The sequence below is a fragment of the Diceros bicornis genome, chromosome 7 (genome assembly GCF_020826845.1).
Source record: "Diceros bicornis minor isolate mBicDic1 chromosome 7, mDicBic1.mat.cur, whole genome shotgun sequence".
NCBI lineage: Eukaryota > Metazoa > Chordata > Mammalia > Perissodactyla > Rhinocerotidae > Diceros > Diceros bicornis.
The window spans coordinates 54,121,098-54,139,975 of NC_080746.1; the positions used below are offsets into that span (position 1 = coordinate 54,121,098).

At 36.3% G+C, this 18,878-nt stretch overlaps 1 protein-coding gene across 4 annotated transcripts in view; it reads left to right on the top strand.

Annotated features, from left to right (window-relative positions):
* GDPD4 (glycerophosphodiester phosphodiesterase domain containing 4) overlaps positions 1-18,878 on the top strand; it is a 116,420-nt gene that overhangs the window by 70,851 nt on the left and 26,691 nt on the right. For 3 of the 4 annotated variants that reach the window (XM_058545545.1, XM_058545542.1, XM_058545543.1), the window contains 2 exons: positions 11,701-11,922; positions 12,862-13,016. In XM_058545545.1, coding sequence (XP_058401528.1) covers positions 11,701-11,922; positions 12,862-13,016 — 377 coding nt within the window. The remainder of the gene's footprint in view (positions 1-11,700; positions 11,923-12,861; positions 13,017-18,878) is intronic. The other variant, XM_058545544.1, reaches the window with a different exon arrangement.

Here is an 18,878-nt window from a genome sequence, read left to right on the forward strand (position 1 = left end):
AGATTTCTCATCAGAAACCATGCAAACAAGAAAAGAGCAAACTATTTATAATGTTGAAAGAAAAAACCCACCAACCTAAAATTCTATATCCAGCAAAATTATTTTTCAAAATTGAAGGAGAAGTAAAGACTTGCTCAGACAAACAAAAACTGAAGGAATTTGTCACCAACAGAATCACCTTGAAAGAAATGTCAAAAAGAAGTTTTTCAGAGAGAAGGAAAATGATATAGGTCAGAAACTCGGATCTACATAAAGAAAGAAAGAACACCAGAGAAGGAATAAATGAAGCTAAAATAAAATATTTTATTTTTCTTATTCAGTATAAAACTTCTGGGAGAAAATTGTGATGACCCTGGGTTAGATAAAGAGTTCTTAGAACACCAAAAGCATGATTCTTAAAAAAAGGAAATGATAAGTTGGACCTCATCAAAATGAAAAACTGTTGCTCTTTGAAAGAAATTATTAATAGGATGAAATAACAAGTCACAGGCTGGGAGAAAATATTTGCAAATCACATATCTGACAAAGGACTTGTATCTAGACTATCTAAAAAACACTCAAAACTCAAAAATAAGAAAACGACCCATTAAACAATGGCCAAATATTTGAATACACACTTCATCAAAGAAGATACGTGGATGGCAAATAAGCACATGAAAAGATTATCAATTATTCATTAAGGAAATGCAAATTTAAACCAAAATTAGATACTACTATATACCTTGTAGAATGACTTGAAAAAAAAAAAAAACCTGGAAATACCAACAACTGGTGAGAATGTGGATCAGTTGGACTCTCATATATTGCCAGTGGGAATGTGAAATGGTACAACCACTCTGGAAAACCATAGTTTAAAGTTAAACATATATTTACTATAGATTTCGAGGCAAGGAATATTACTAAGAGTAAAAGTAATATGGAACATACCAAACATATCTACTTATTTCTGTCATCCTTCTTGCTTATAAATCTAGTCATGTGCCGCATAATGACATTTTGGCCAATGACAGACTGTGTACATGACAGTGGTCCCATAAGAGTAGTACCATATAGCTTAGGTGTGTAGCAGGCTATACCATCTAGGTTTGTGTAGGTACACTCTATGATATTTGCACAATGACGAAATCGCCTAAAGACGCATTTCTCAAAATGTATCCCTGTTGTTAAGTGATGCATGACTGTACTATAAGGTAGTTTACAGCATAAAGGAACTAACCTTTGATGTTTTGGTATCTAAGAAACAGCACGTGATTCGAGATGTAAAAACATTTACGAGTTTTCTTCTTCTGAATTTGGAGTCCTATGTTTGAAAGGCAACATAAAAAAATAGTGTAGTAGTTTGGTCGCTTAAGATAGTAGTATTAGATACCTGAGAACGATGAATGGTTGCAGTTTGACTACCTATTAACCAGACTGATAATACAATGTTTTAAAATAAAAATAACAGAAGATAACATTATTTCAAGGAACTTGAGCTCCTTCAGAAGTGAGGAGCTTTTGTTTTTGTTATTTTATAGTAACAAAGGACATGTCCAAGTTAGCACAAAACACACAGTTATTTGGGGGAGATGTAGGACCTCTGCTATGTGGGCAAATGACCTATAAGGTAAATAAAGGTTTACTCCATATTTTAAGGTAAAGACTAAATATTCAAAGATCAGTTTGTTATTTTAACAGAAAATTGAATAACAGTTTGTTATTTTAGCAGAAAATTGAGTTGAATCTTGCAATAATATAACATTTGTTAGTAAAGGATTCACAAGCTCCTGAAAAATCTTAAATGAGTTAAACTGAACCAACTTTGTCAAAATTTTAACACATTTCATTGCTTCATAGTGCACTCATTATTTGCAGGTATTATAAATTAAGTAAATATAGTTCACTGTCTCTCAAATCTTCTATAACTTGTTGTACCCACTCATTTGTCTTTAATTATTTTGTTTCACGTTGTAGAATAACTGGATACTTTAAATCAGCTATATCACTAAACACACTGTTTATTAGTTCAGTTGACTTTTTTCTTTTCATAGCAAGATTTTGTTGGTGGAGAAAGTAGTTTGTTAAAATATCTTCTAGTGCAAACACCCCATCTCATTACTAACCAGGACTTTGAATAGCCTTATGCTAGCATGATATATATAGTGAGAACTAATACACCCAAGGAAAGAATCCCAGCGTTAGGGGTGGGTTTTATTCCTGGAATTGTTCACCTATGAGTTGAACAATCAGGCATGTCACTTATCATTTACCTATTAGCTGAATAATTGGGCGTGTCATTTATCCTTTTTAAGCTTCAGTTTTCTCATTTTTAATAAAGAGTATTCTGAAGTCAAACTGAATAATGCATTTTAAGTCCATTTTTGCGTTATTCAGTGCAAACTGAATGTTTTAATGTGTTTTAATAATGCATTTATTAAATGCATTTAATAGTGCAAGTTTTTTTTTTGCAAATTGTGTCTTATCATTACCGTAGTCCAGCTCTAAGAAGAACCCAAAGTACTTTTTGGTGACTACTGTCATGGAACTTATATCATGTTTTATTTGTCTCTCTGTCTTATCTCCCTTACTAAACTGTGAGTACCTTGAGAGCAAGAATTGTGTTTTATGAGCACACAAAGTATGCTTGCTGAATGAATGATTATCTAGTATCCAGGGCTTAGTAAACAAGTCTGAGTGTTATACTCTTTTCTTCTCTCTCAGTGTCGTTGAAAATGTATAGTTAATGGCATTGGTACGTTAATTTTCCTGAAACACTGCATTGCAAGTAGCATCCACTGTCACAAAACCAAGTCCAATGCAAGTCTTTATAACTGTATTTAATAAACCTCTCCCTAATCAAGCCACAGTTTATCTTTAATCAGGTACAACAAAAGTGTTAGTGATGGTGCTGGTTGGTCAGAAGTAGATCCAGGGCTCTTCTATTTTCCATATCTATTCAGGCCAAGGAATTGAAGCTGTTTCAGGCCAAGCCTTGAAACCTAAGGCTATTGCTCTATTACTTATCAACTCAGCCAAGGTGAAAGACAAAAATTTTTTTTTTGTGAGGAAGATCAGCCCTGTGCTAACATCTGCCAATCCTCCTCTTTTTTTGCTGAGGAAGATGGGCCCTGGGCTAATATCCGTGCCTCATCTTCCTCCACTTTATATGGGACGCCGCCACAGCATGGCTTGCCAAGCAGTGCATCGGTTCGCACCCGGGATCCGAACCGGCGAACTCCGGGCCGCCGCAGCGGAAAGCGCGCACTTAACCACTTGCCCCACCGGGCCGGCCCCGTGAAAGACAAATTTTTGATAATCACCTCAAATTATTCAGTTTCTGGTGGTGGGATCAGTATCCTTAGAAGGCTGTTTCCTAGGAAATACGCTATTCCTTCAGACTCCTTTAAGCCCATATTGTCTACTGCGGGTTGGGGGAGTCCTACAATTGGAGAGGTCTCACAGCCCCACAGAACATTTAACTTTGCCCTGAGTTAACATCAAAAAGCCTGATTCTCACATATTAAAAGAACACAGGAGTTACACAAGAGATACACTCAACTTTGGTGGAGTTTTAAGTATATTTTCTCTGACAGTTGTTGTGATAAACATTCACTATATACACCCCAAGAATATTTTTGTCTTGTACCACTAGGTCAAGGATATTTCCCTTCATTTAGGTATTACTTAACAGAAATAATTGTTATGATAAAATTGGTGTAGTAGGTTGATTGGCAACCCCCAAAAAGATATGTCCACATCCTAATCCCTAGAAACTGTGAATGTTATCATATATGGCAAAAGATGTGATTAAGTTAAGGGTCTGGAAAGAAGGAGCTTATCCTGATTATCTAGGTGGGCCCTGAATACAATCACATGTATCCTTATAAGAGAGAGGCAAAAGGAGAATAGATACACACACACAGGAGACCACACAGAGAAGAGAAAGTGATGTGACCACGGAGGTAGGGATTGGAGTGATGTGGCTACAAGCCAAGGCATGCCAGCTGCCACCAGAAGCTAGTAGAGGCAAGGAACAGATTCTCCTCCAGAACATCCAGGGTGAGCATGGCTCTGCTGATGCTTTGATTTTGGACTTTGGGCCTCCAGAACTGTGAGAGAATAAATTTCTGTTGTTTAAGTCACCAAGTTTGTAGTAATCTGTTATAGCAGCCCTCAGAAACTAGTACAGTTAGTGTAACATATCTTTATATTGTCTTCAGTTATTTATGTACCTGAACAATTTGAACTTTTGTTCATTTCATAGGAATAACATGCAGCTTTAAATTTTTGAGTCTTTTTAGGGATTTGATATTGCCTTAATACTACAAACGAAATAGTAAGGGTAACCTTCAAGGGGAAGTATGATTGGGAATTAACTGATTTATATAATCTAATTGAGTCACAATCTTTATATAAGTATAGTTGTGGCAATCCTCCACTTACTGACTCTATCTATCTATCTACCACCAGTAGATAGCAGTCTAACATCTGTTAAGGCTTTTTTTGTGTGTGTATGAGAAAGGTTAGCCCTGAGCTAACATTTGTTGCCAATCCTCCTCTTTTTGCTGAGGAAGATTGGCCCTGAGCTAACATCTGTGTCCGTCTTCCTCTACTTTATACGGGACGCTGCCACAGCATGGCTTGACAAGCAGTGCGTCCGTCTGCGCCTGGGATGCAAACCTGTGAACCCCGGGCCGCCAGAGCGGAGTGCACGAACTTAATCGCTATGCCACCAGTCTGGCCCTGTTAAGGCTCTGTTTTGATGAGAATATTTTTTGACCAGAATTTACTTTAGAAGCATTAATTTCAGATTTGCTAGGAGTTGGCAAAGGATGATATAGCCAGCATATTTTCAAGTTATCTACACTAGTAATAGCGTGGAGGAGCTGAATTATAGTTAGAGCGATGATTGTCTAGAAAAGCCTCAAGTTAGGCAAATCATTGTTTTTAGTGAGAGGACCATGATAGGCTAAATCAGAAGTGTATAACTTTAAGTCAATAAAAAGAAAAAGTATGACCAAAAAGATAAAGAACAAAAGCATTCAAAGGATAGTTTGGCAATTATCAGGAGAATCTTTTTCCATTGCTTTTTGATGCTTCATGGAGTTATTTGCTAGTTCCAAGGATCTTGGGTCAGCTGTTGAATTCTAGTGGTTCTCTCTGGAGAACGTAGGTTTATGATCCCTAATGGGTGTAACTTTCCAATTCTTGTCAGATGGGTGATGTCATTTTAGTTGGGAAATATGTATCCAAGGATAAATTCCTTCTACTTCAACTGCTCTACTGGCGTTAAGAATATCTGATATGGTTTTTTCCAATGATATTCAAGGGCAGTCTGTCTTTGAGCTATTTTCAGGCACACTGGATCATACTGATTAGATGGTTGACAAGGAAAGGCAGCCTGTTTCTTTTAATGATAGGCTTGAGATATATTGGTTAATCTCTTATAATATTTAGCTAAAAGAGTTTTTGTAAATGAGTGATGTGAAGTTTGGGTGGAGATGTTCCCCAGATATGTGCCTGCAAGTGACTAGTTGACAGGGAGGTAATCTAGGACTTCCTCATGGGAAAGAACACAAAGCCTAAGAGAAAAAGGGTAGTCCTTGAGAGTATGGAATTTCTGGGTATCTGGTAATTGGGCTGATTTCAGTTTTTATATTTCATGTATTCTTCCCACTTTTCCAGAGTATTGTGTGTATAAGGACAGGAGATTTTTTAGTAAGGAGCAAAGTTTTGCATAATTCAAAATAAATATCCCAGGGGCTGGCCCCATGGCCTGGTGGTTGAGTTTGGCATGCTCCACTTCAGTGGCCCGGGTTTTGCGGGTTCATTTCCCCGGCATGGACCTACACCACTCATCAGCCATGCTGTGGCGGCAACCCGCATACAAAATGGAGGAAGATTAGCAGAGATGTTAGTTCAAGGCAAATCTTCTTCAAGGAAAAAAAAGAGGGAGATTGGCAATGGATGTTAGTTCAGGGTGAATCTTCCTCAGCAAAATAAATAAATAAATACATAAATAAATACTAAATATATATATATATATATATATATATATATATATATATATCCCAGTGAAATGTTTTCCCCTATCACTGGATAGCTAAGTTGGAATTGCTTATGTAGAGAACACAAATATATAATAGTTTTTTAAGCCATTTTAAGTTGCAGTGACTATTCAATTGGGAATTGCTTTAGCCCATCCAAAAAATAAACACACAATTGCTAGTACGAATTCATAACCCACAGAGGGAAGAAATTGTACAAAATCTGTTTGGAGATCCTCAAAGGGTCCCTTTGGGCAAGGTTCCAATCCATGTCTCACTTCTATAGTTTTTCTGGAACTATGTTGGTTACAGATGACGAAAGAACTAGTCACATCTTCTGATACCTTAGAAAAGTTACCCCCATTAGTGTTCAATACTGTAATCAGTTTATCCCTACTGTAATGAGTTGTGTCGTGGAGCATTTGGGGAAGTATCCATTTGAGGTTAACTGGTGCTACCAGGTGGCCATGATGAATCTGGCAACCTGATTAGTTCTAGTGTTTCTTAAGAATTGGGGGCTAAATTTTTTGCATTAATGATGGAATGCTTGACTCCATAGATTGGTCTTTCTTCTCTATAAGAGGCCCTTGTCTATGGACTTTAGTCAGAGCATTGTGGTTAGTATGATGATCTGCTAAAACATTTCCTCTAATGTCTATTTTACTATGGACTTCTGCCTTTAGGACAGCAATTTTTCGGGAAGCTTTCAGGCATCAAGTAATTTGTATATTTGTTATTCATTTTTAATACAGATAACTGAAGAGGATAAAAATCTCTTTTCTTTCCATTGCATTCCAAAGTTGTGAATACTTCGAAAGCAAAAAAGCAATCAGTGTATTACCCTTTTATTTTTAGCAATCTCACATGCCCTAGAGAGAGCCATAATTTTGGTGACTTGAGCCAATTTGCTACCTGGTAATGGATTTGAGCTTCTATAAGAGAATCTAGAAAGATTATCACATAATCAGTTTATTATTATCTTCTTTCATTTTTAAGATAAAAGCTATCAATAAACAATATTAAACCAAGATTTAGTATAGGAGCATCCAAAAGATCTGTTCCAGGAATGGACAATTCTCAGGTTACAGAAATCATGAGATTCTCCTTCACTGGTGTGGACAATACAGTTATGTATTAAGAGTGTTACATTGGTGAATGGTATTATGAGATAGAGAAAGTAACTATTTTGTAGTTAGTCAACTAACATAAAAATACTGGGTATTTTCAGTTAACAACAGGGATTGTGTTGAATGCGATACCATAAAATAGGAAGATGAACCTAGTACAGGATCTGAAGGTTCTTAGACTAATTTAGCCAAGATTGCATTTTTTTCTGACGAAGATAAAAAGCCTTGCTAGATCAGGGAATACGCATTCATAGGCAATGAGTTTTTGATGTGTGCCAAGTTGTTGAGTTAATACCGTTAGACTATGGCCTCCTGGTTTGTGTACTTCAAAAAGAAAGCTTTATGATGATCTGGAAGATCAGCAAAGATGATTGTTGAGGAAATATTTTGAGATCACTGAAGGTCTTTTTGGTTTCTGTGTTTTGTGAGAATGATTCCAAGAGGTTTGATTAAGTCAAATCATATAGAGGCCTGTCTATTTCAAAAAACTTGCTACCTATACTCTACAACATCAAATTAATCCCAGAAATCACCTTAATTGTTTTAGTGGCCAGCCTTGAATAATTTTGGATTAATTGTAGTCTCTCATTAGACTCTGTCCTTCGTAGCCAATATATCCTGGCCTAGATCAGGGGTTGGCAAACCATGGCCTCCTGTCCAAATCTAGCCCACTGGCTGTTTTTGTACAGCCTGTGAACTAAGAATGGTTTTTACATTTTTAAATGGTTGAAAAAAATCAAAAGAATAATGTTTCATGATGTGTAAAAATTATTTAAAACTCAAATTGCAGTGTCCATAAATAAAGTTATTGGAACACAGCTGTGCTTATTCACTTATGAAGTGTCTATGGCTATTTTTGCACTATAATAGCAAAAGTTGAATAGATGTGACAGAAACTATATGTCTCACAAGGTCAAAAATGTTTAGTATCTGGCCCTTCACAGAATAAGTTTGCTGAACCCTGGGTAATTAACTATTATTTTTTAGAATTAAAATTTTGCCTTAGAAAAGCTTTGTGAATAGGGGCCGGCCCGGTGGCGCAAGCGGTTAAGTGCGCGCGCTCCGCTGAGGCGGCCCGGGGTTCGCTGGTTCGGATCCCGGGCGCGCACCGAAGTACTGCTTGGTAAGCCATGCTGTGGCGGCGTCCCATATAAAGTGGAGGAAGATAGGCACCGATGTTAGCTCAGGGCCGTCTTCCTCAGCAAAAAAAAAAAGAGGAGGATTGGCGGATGTTAGCTCAGGGCTGATCTCCTCACAAAAAAAAAAAAAAAAAAAAAAGCTTTGTGAATAGAGTTATAGAGTCAATCTTCGAATCTCAAGATGGGTTATCTTTAAGATCTTGGTTTAAGACATGGGAAAAGTAGGATGGGGCTTCAGTAAATGCCTGAAGTATAACTTTCCAGGTAAATTGTTGATTTTTCCTTGGTAAAGGCAATATATACTGGCTATCTTCATCAGCTAGGATATGAAAGAAAGTAAAAATAGGACCAAAGAGAGTATATTTGGGTTAGGCAGTACTAGAAAATAAAGTTTAAGTCTTTGGTTAATAGCTCGCGGATATTGGATAAATCTATGTCCTCCACCATCACAGTTTTTTTTTTTTTTTAAACAGGCGTATTGCTTGGACAATCAATCCTTGTTATATTAAAGGATAATTAATCCTTCTTATATTAACTTTGTTATAGTTGGCTTAGATCGTCCTTAACTTCAGCATTAAGAGGATTTTAGGCAACAGTGTCAACAGAATCTATCTGAACTCTTCTGGGTTTAACTCCAATTATTCTGCCTCTTTTCCCCTCAGGAGTTCGGGTACCATGGGGAATTATTTGGCTATTTTATTTATTTATTCATTTATTTATTCATTTATTCATTTATTTATTTATTCATTCATTCATTCATTTTTATTTATTTATTTGGAAGATCAGCTCTGAGCTAACATCTGTTGCCAATCCTCCTATTTTTCCTGAGGAAGATTGGCCATGGGCTAACATCCATGCCCATCTTCCTCTACTTTATATGGGATGCTGCCACAGCATGGCTTGACAAGCGGTGCGTCGGTGCATGCCCGGGATCTGAACCTGCGAACCCCCGGGCTGCCGAAGCAGAGCGCGCTCACTGAACTGCTGCACCACCTGGCTGGCCCCTATTTGGTTATTTTTTTGAATCAATATACTAATGTCCATAGCTGTAATTTGATAACGTGCAGTAGAATTTTCTGTGACTCCTGAAAAAAATTTGTCTGAGGTACATTTCTTCTGGTGGTTCTTTTCGCAAAGTAGATTCCTAATGAAATTTATAGAAAAGTGCCATAGAGAAGAAAGGAATGTTCTTCTGACAGTTGTCTCAAAGTAACAGTTACAGTTTGGGACATGGAAAAGGACTTAGTATTGTTAGAAATTCCCACTACTTGAATGGTTTTAGTACTCTGAGCCATCTGATTTTCTATGGTGGTGGGATTAATAGTAAAGGTAGTGGCACCTGTATTGACAAGAAAACTGTATTGTTGTTCATCTATATTTATAGATCTCCTCAGAATCTTCTATTGAGTGGAAATGTTTTCCTTTAAGTGGCATCATTGGGCAGATTTTGGATAATTATGCTATTTCTTAACCAATATGATACCTTGGCTCATCCAATGGCCCTTCTACTTGTAATTTTTCTAAGCATAGGCATAGGGAACTGAGGACCTTCTAGTATTATTTTTATTTGAGGAACCAAGTATTTTATGTGGAGATCTGGAATTTGTTTTCCTTTCTAGCTTGCTACCTCCTAGGGTTTTTGAAAATGTTCAACCACGCATTGTCCCATTCCAGTTTATTTTTCTAACACCCCTAGTTTATATACCAAAAAAAGAGAAAAAGAGGCTCAATTTATCCCATAAAACTGTTTAAAGCTTACTGGAATCTAGTTTTAAACTCTCTTATTAATCTTTATTGTTTTTTCTATTTTGAACTTTTCATCCAATTTATCCTTAAGAGAAAGGCTTCATAAACGTTCTTGTATAGTACATTTCCTAATTTTTTTTTTTGGAATTTTTTTAGGAATATTTTAAAAATTATGCACAGCTGAGTTATTTAAATCCTGTCTTGGTATTTCCCATCCTGTTCTTTTGACAGTTTTCCCTACATGAAGTTCTAAAAGTTAAGTGATTCAACTGGTTTAGATCTGGTAGAGTCTAAGAAAATCATGAATTCTGAAGCAAATTTCTAGTTTCCTGAGAATTAAGAAAACCCTTAATTTTAGAGCTCAACTCAGGTCTAGACCATGGTTTAATTCAACTTCTGTGATCTGTCTTTTGATCTAGCATGGGGATATTGTGCAATGTGTTTGTTTCTTTCCTAAGAAAAAGGTGAGAAAGGGCAGCTTGTTTAGGGGATCATGAGAAGGAGGAAATAGAAAGAGTGAGAATGAGAATGAAGACAGAGTTGTGTAGACAGAAAGAGAGATAACTTGAGTCTTGGAAAATGTGAGGTAGCTACTGCTTCCTTCTCCTGGGGATGGCCTTCTTATCACTGATTTCACCCAGAAATGATCTAAAATTGGCAATGATGATAAAAGTAGCTGTCTATTAAATTTAATATAGCTAATATATGTATGGACTGAAGTGTAAGATGAAATACTGTGTATTGCAAAAAAAATATGACAGTTCCTGCCATGAGAGAGTTACACTCTAGTAGAAGCAGTAGAGAGTGAGGGAACCAATGTGAATTGTGTACTTTTCTATGTACCAGACATGTTTCTAGACCCTGTAAATATTGTATCATATTTAATCTTCAAAATAATCCTGAGAAATACATTGATTACCCCTCCCCTTCCCCATTTTATGGTTTGGGCAATGAAGACTTTGAGAATTTCAATGGCTTTACCAAGGTTACACAGCCCGAAGAATATGAAGCCAGGATTTGAATCTGGTCTAAGACATATACAAATAACTGTCGAAGACAGAATGAGACATACAGTTACAACGGCATAAAAATGGGCCATTGGAGTTGAACACCATCAGAGTCTCTTCAGTTCAGGAATATTTAAGGAAGGCTTCATGAAGGAGATAACATTTGAACTGGGCTTTGCAGGTTGAGGGTAGGATTTTAACAGGTGAATATGGCAAGGAAGGCAAATGAATGGTAGAGCTGGGATTGAATCCAATTCAGTCGGAAGCCAAAGCCTATTTTTTTTCCATTACACAAAACTAGAACAGTGAGAGCAAATGTGGGAAACCAATGCGACTGAAAAGGGATTGTATTACCTTGAGTTATAGAAAAAAGGCTGAAAAGGAAGATCCAGACAAGAACATGAGGTTCTATGCAAGTACAGCAGGTTCTATGATATAGAAGAAATCATTCCAAATACCATAATTACCTATGGAGATTACATTTGATTTCTCTCCTTGGCAACTTTTATCTCAGGACCGGTATTTCAGAGGGCCTGGTGGGTTGAATGCTAATGGAGCAACATGGAGGTAAGGCTGGGTGTGGGGCTATATAACAGGAGAATTGGAAAATGCTTTTGATAGAAGCCAATGTGTTCTCTGATGTATTTATTTTTAGCTCAAACCATTTTACAATATGAAACCCTTATCAAAGGCTGATAGTGAAAAAGCAGAAAATCAGACGATTCCAAAACTAGCTGATTTATTGGAACTTGCACGGAAGGAAAAAAAATTTGTGATATTTGATCTTCATAGGCCTCCACAAAAACATCCTGTCAGAAACACGTACGTCCGCCGTGTAGTAAGCGTGATCCTTGACTCTAAAATTGAGCAACATCTGGTATGTCTGTCTCAGTATTTGTGGTAGAGGTTGGGGGGTGGGTAGCATGTCCCAGCAGCATAGCGGTTGAACCTGACCTACTTTGTAGATCTTCCCTGGGATCCTTAAATAATTTTGCTCTCTATAGAAATGGAGATTGTTGCTTATACAGCTACATGTGACAATCTAAGAATGACCCAATTAAGTTTATCTCAGTGGGGAAAAACATTGAGGCTGTTTGTTATTCCAAACCGAATGAAATATCAGCACTCTGTTGAAAAGAAATGTGTGTAATGATTATATGATGTGGTCTGCATCATCACCAACACAGAATTATTAGAAAGGGCCTGGGTAACACTAAGGCTTTGAGGACTTGGCTTTAATTAATGATATGGAAAGAACAGCTGGTTCTTATTTGAGCAGAGATTTGTTCATGTTTTTCAGAAGCAACTCTGCATCTGGGTAGTCAGTCATTCCAAATCTCTTAAATTCTTAGAATATGGAAGAGTGCTATGAGGAAAACTAATATGTGTCTTTCTGCAAATGGAACTGTTTCCATAGATAAGTCATAATAGCATTCCCTGTTGGCAGGAAATGACCCTTCTCAAAGATGATTTTTAGCATCATCAGCCAGAGGAGATGTTTATGATTCCCACCTTTCTACCACACCTACCACTCCTCACCCACTTTAGCTAGTTTGAGGCTCTCTGCACAAAATGGACCCTTTACCCATGATGTTAACTGAGAAAACTCAACTCCAGAGCAACCCTGGTGAAAGCCTCATTATAATTGTTCATGCGACAATATTAGGCCAGACTGCCTCTTTCAACAACAGCTGGAATCTCTCTGCTCCCTATAGACTGTTAACCAGTGCTGGAATAGAGCTCCATCCATTCTACATGAGGCTGTTTGCCTAGACAGCTGATTATCCACTGAAGGACTTCCTGTTTCTCTTTACAGATTTTTTGGTTGCCAGGTTTTGATAGGGAGTATGTCAAGAGAAGAGCTCCTGGTTTTCAGCAGGTGGGCCGGTTCTTATCCATTGAAAACCTTGCAAAAGAAAATATCAGGATAATAAATGTTGACTATAAGAAGTTGTTCTACAATGGATTGAGGTAAGTGACCACACCTCTCTTGGCATGTGTTGGCTTACTTGCACAAAATCTTCATTCTAGCCAAGCTACTTAGCTTCCCCTTCCCATCCCAGGATTTCTGTGTGTGGCTATCTTTTTGGAATCCCCTGTTTTCCCCTTCTTACCCTTCCCTCCCTCTCTTCCTCCCTCCCTCTGCCGATAAACGTTTATCAAGTATAGACTGTGTCTCTGGAACATAGACTTCAGCCCCTTCTCCTTTGTGTTCCAATCGCTCATCATTCATTACACTTTTTTGTATGCTTGGCGTTTTTGTTTTTATATAAGGTGATCATTGAAAAGTAAGAACTTAAAAAGTTGTTTATTTCCTCCTGCCGTTACCAGATGGATTGCAGTACCTCCTAAATAGCTTTGTGATCCAGAAAGCCATATTTCTTATGGGGATAATTAAGAACATAACTAAATCGTTATTTAAAACAAAAAAAAACTTAAGACAACCAAACATGAGAAAAAACTAAAATTATGAAACACCACTAATTAGAGACAGATTTTCAGAATTAAAAGCACCAGGGAATAAAATTGTAACTTTTTCAAACTTAACTGTTATTAATCACTGCTTAGTTTAATCCATATCCCCTTTCTGCTATATTTAAAAATAAATTTTTCAGATAATTCTAAATGCTTCAGAGACAGAGTCTTCCTTGGGGAAATATATATAAATCCAGAATCTCCTTAGACTTAATAAAAACACCCCTTAGATACCTTTCTGCATCTCAAGCCATGAGCTAGGCTTTTGGATGCATCTTTGTTCCTGCTTTTCCTTCTCTCTGGCCATGGGGTGGTTGATCATAAAATATGTCTTTTTTCTTTTAGCGTATATGCTAAAATGAAAATTATAACTGTTTTACCTCTATTTCCCACTCAGAAGATTTATCTTTGCCCAAATACTCCTCTATTTTGAGTGTATTTCTATTTCCTTTTACTTTTTTTCAAATAGAAAATGGCTCTAAGATGATTTCCTTCTCTCCCAATCATAATTTAGATTAATCTAGTAGTTGAGAATAAGTATAATAGCTTCCATTAATTGAGCCGTTATTATGTGTCAAGTTCTGTGGTTGTAGACCACATGCGCTTTTTCAAATCCTGGCCTACCAGTCAGCTGCACATATGACTTTGGACAAATTTATTATTTTTTTTTATTGTGGTAACATTGGTTTATAACATTACATAAATTTCAGGTGTATGTCATTATACTTCTATTTCTGCATAGATTAGATCATGTTCACCACCCAAAGACTAATTACCATCCATCACCACACACATATGCCTAATTGTCCCTTTCGCCCTCGTCTCTCCCCGCTTCACCTCTGGTAACCACCAACCCAATCTCAGTCTCTATGTGTTTGTTTGTTGTTGTTGTTATCTTCTATTCATGAGTGAGATCATATGGTATTTGACTTTCTCCCTCTGACTCATTTCACTTAGCATACTACCCTCAAGGTCCATCCAGGTTGTTGCACATGGCAAGGTTTCATCTTTTATGATGCTGAGTAATATTCCATTGTGTATATATACCACATCTTCTTTATCCATTCGTCCCTTGATGGCACCTAGGTTGCTTCCAAGTCTTGCCTATTGTGAATAATGCCACAGTGAACATAGGGGTGCATATATCTTTATGCATTCGTGTTTTCACATTCTTTGAATAAATACCCAGCAGTGGAATAGCTGGATTGTATGGTAGTTCTATTCTTAAATTTTTAGGTATCTCCATACTGTTTTCCATGGTGGCTGCACCAGTTTGCATTCCCACCAGCAGTGTATGAGAGTTCCCTTCTCTCCACATCCTCTCCAACACTTGTTATTTCTTGTCTTGTTGATTATAGACATTCTGATGGACGTGAGGTGATATCTCATTGTAGTTTTGATTTGCATTTCCCTAGAAATTAGTGATGTTGAATATCTTTTCATGTGCCTGTTGGTCATCTGTATATCTTCTTTGGAAAAATGTCTGTTCAGATCTTTTGCCCATTTTTAATTGGGTTGTTTGTTTTTTGTTGTTGTTGAGATGTATGAGTTCTTTATATATTTTGGAGATTAACCCCTTATCAGATATATGGTTTGCAAATAACTTCTCCCAATTATTAGGTTGTCTTTTCGTTTTGTTGATGGTTTCTTTTGCTGTGCAGAAGCTTTTTAGTTTGATGTAGTCCCATTTATTTATTTTTTCTATTTTTTCTCTTGCCTGGTCAGACATGGTATTTAAAAAATTTGCTGCCTAAAACCAATGTCAGAGAGCGTACCGACTATGTTTTCTTCTAGAAGTTTTATGGTTTCAGGTCTTACATTCAAGTCTTTAATCCATTTTGAGTTAATTTTTGTGTATGGTGTAAAATAATGGTCTACTTTCATTCTTTTGCATGTTTTCCCAACACTATTTATTGAAGAGACTTTCCTTTCTCCATTGTATGTTCTTGGCTCCCTTGTTGAAAATTAGCTGTCTATAGGGTGGGTTTATTTCTGGGCTCTTGATTCTGTTCCATTGATCTGTGTGTCTGTTTTTGTGCCAGTTCCATGTTGTTTTGATAACTATAGCTTTGTCGTATATTTTGAAATCAGGGAGTGTGGCACTTCCAGCTTTGTTCTTTTTTCTAAGGATTCCTTTGGCTCTTCAGGGTCTTTTGTTCCATATAAATTTTAGGATTCTTTGTTCTATTTCTGTGAAAAATGTCGTTGGAACTTAGATAGGGATTGCATTGAATCTGGAGTGCTTTAGGGAGTATGGACATTTTAACTATGTTAATTATTCCAATCCAGGAGCACAGAATATCTCTCCATTTCTTTGTGTCTTCTTCAGTTTCTTTCAACAGTGTTTTATAGTTTTCAGTGTATGGGTCTTTCACCTCTTTGGTTAAATTTATTCCTAGGTATTTTATTCTTTTTGTTGCAATTGTAAATGGGATTGTATTCTTAATTTCTCTTTCTGCTATTTCCTTGTTAGTGTATAGAAACACAACTGATTTTTGTATGTTGATTTTTGTATCCTGCAATTTACTGTATTCATTTATTACTTCTAAAGGTTTTTTGGTGGATTCTTTAGGGTTGTCTATATATAAAATCATATCATCTGCAAATAGTGACAGTTTCACTTCTTCCTTTCCAATTTGGATCCCTTTTATTTCCTTTTCTTGCCTGATTGCTCTGGCTAGGACTTCCAATACTGTGTTAAATAAGATTGACAAAAATGGGCATCCTTGTCTGATTCCTATTCTTAAAGGGATAGCTTTCAATTTTTCTTCATTGAGGAGGATATTAGCTGTGGGTCTGTCATATATGGCCTTTATTATGTTGAGGTACTTTCCTTCTATGTTCATTTTATTCAGATTTTTTATCATAAATGGATGTTGGGTCTTGTCAGATGCTTTCTCTGCATCTATTGAGATGATCGTGTGATTTTTATTCTTCATTTTGTTAATGTGGTGTATCGTGTTGATTGATTTATGGATGTTGAACCATCCCTGTATCCCTGGAATAAATCCCACTTGATCATGGTGTATGATCTTTTTAATGTATTGTTGTATTTGATTTGCTAGTATTCTGTTGAGGATTTTTGCATCAAAGTTCATCAGTGATATTGGCCTGTAATTTTCCTTTTTTGTGTTGTCCTTGTCGGGTTTTGGTATCAGGGTAATGTTGGCTTCGTAGAATGAGTTAGGAAGCTTCCTCTCCTCTTCAATTTTTGGAAGAGTTTGAGAAGGATAGGTATTAAGTCTTCTTTGAATGTTTGGTAGAATTCACCAGGGAAGCCGTCTGGTCCTGGACTTTTATTTTTGGGGAGGTTTATGATTATTGTTCGATCTCCTTACTGGTGATTGGTCTATTCAAATTCTCTATTTCTTCTTGATTCAGTTTTGGAAGGTGGTATGATTCTAAGAATTTATCCATTTCTTCTAGAATATCCAATTTCTTGGCTTATAGCTTTTCATAGCATTCTCTTATAATCTTCTGTATTTCTGAGGTGTCCATTGTAATTTCTTCTCTTTCATTTCTGATTTTATTTATTTGAGCCTTCTCTATTTTTTTCTTGGTGAGTCTAACTAAAGATTTGTCAATTTTGTTTATCTTTTCAAAGAACCAGCTCTTAGTTTCATTGATTTTTATATATTTTTTTTTAGTCTCTATTTCATTTATTTCCTATCTGAATTTTATTATTTCCTGCCTTCTTCTGGTTTGGGGCTTTGTTTGTTCTTCTTTTTCCAGTTCCTGTAGGCGCACTGTTAGATTGTTTATTTGCAATTTTTCTTGTTTATTGAGGTAGGCCTGAATTCCTGTAAACTTCCCCTCTTAGAACCACTCTTGCTGTATCCTGTAAATTTTGACATGTTGTATTTTCATTTTCATTTGTCTCCAGGTATTTGTTGATTTCTCCATTAACCCAATAGTTGTTCAGTAGCATTTTGTTTAATCTCCACATATTTGTGGCTTTTACAGTTTTGTTCCTGTGGTTGTTTTCTAGTTTCATTCCGTTGTGGTCAGAAAAGATGCTTGGTATTATTTCAATCTTAAATTTATCGAGACTTGTTTTGTGGCCTAGTATGTGATCTGTGCTGGAAAATGTTCCATATGCATTTGAAAAGAATGTGTATTCTGTGGTTTTTGGATGGAATGTTCTGTATATATCTACTAAGTCCATCTGGTCTAATGTGTCATTAAGGCCAGTGTTTCCTTATTGATCTTCTGTTTGGATGATTTATCCACTGGTGTAAGTGGAGTGTTCAAGTCCCCTACTATTATTGTGTTACTGTCTGTTTCTCCTTTTATGTCTGTTAATAATTGCTTTATATATTTAGGTGCTCCTATGTTAGGTGCATAGATGTAAATTTACAAGTGTTATATCCTCTTGTTGGAATGTTCCCTTGATCATTATGTAGTTGCCTTCTCTGTCTCTTATTACAGCCTTTGTTTTAAAGTCTATTTTGTCTGATATAAGTATTGCTACTCCAGCTTTCTTTTCAGTGCCATTTGCATGGAGTATATTTTTCCATTCCTTCATTTTCAGTTTGTGAGTGTCTTTAGGTTTGAAATGTGTCTCTTGTCTGCAGCATACATATGGGTCTTGGTTTTTTTATCCAATCAGCCACCCTTTGTCTTTTGATTGGAGCATTTAGTCCATTGACGTTTAAAGTAGCTATTGATAAATATGTATATATTGCCGTTTTGTTTCTTTTTTTCTGGGTGTTATAGTAGTTCTTCTCTATTCCTTTCTTCTTCTCTTGCTCTCTTCTGTTGTGGTTTTATGGCTTTCTTTAGTGTTATGTTTAGGTTCCTTTCTCTTAAAATTTTGTGTGTTTATTATAGGTTTCTGGTTTGTGATTACCATGAGGTTCATATATAATAACCTACATAAATAGCAATCCATATTAAGTTGATGTTCTCTTAAGTTTGACCTCTTGCTAAAAGCTCCACTCTTTTACTCCCCTCCTCCTACATTTTATGTTTTTGATATCATATGTAACCTCTTTTTTGTTTGTGTGTATCCATTAACCTCTTATCTTGGAAACAGATAATTTTAGTACTTTTGTCTTTTGACCTTCATATTAGCTTCATAGATGGTTGATCTGCTACCTTTAATGTATATTTGCCTTTACCAGTAATTTTATGATTTTTTTTTTGATAATTTTCTTATTCCTGTTTGTGGTCTTTTCTTTTCCACTTAAATAAGTCCCTTTAGCATTTCTTGTAAGGCTGGTTTGTTGGTGATAAACTCCTTTAGTTTTTGCTTGTCTGGGAAATTCTTTATCTCTCCTTCCATTTTGAATGATAACTTTGCTGGTAGCGTATTCTTGGCTGTAGGTTTTTTCCTTTCAGCACTTTAAATATATCATG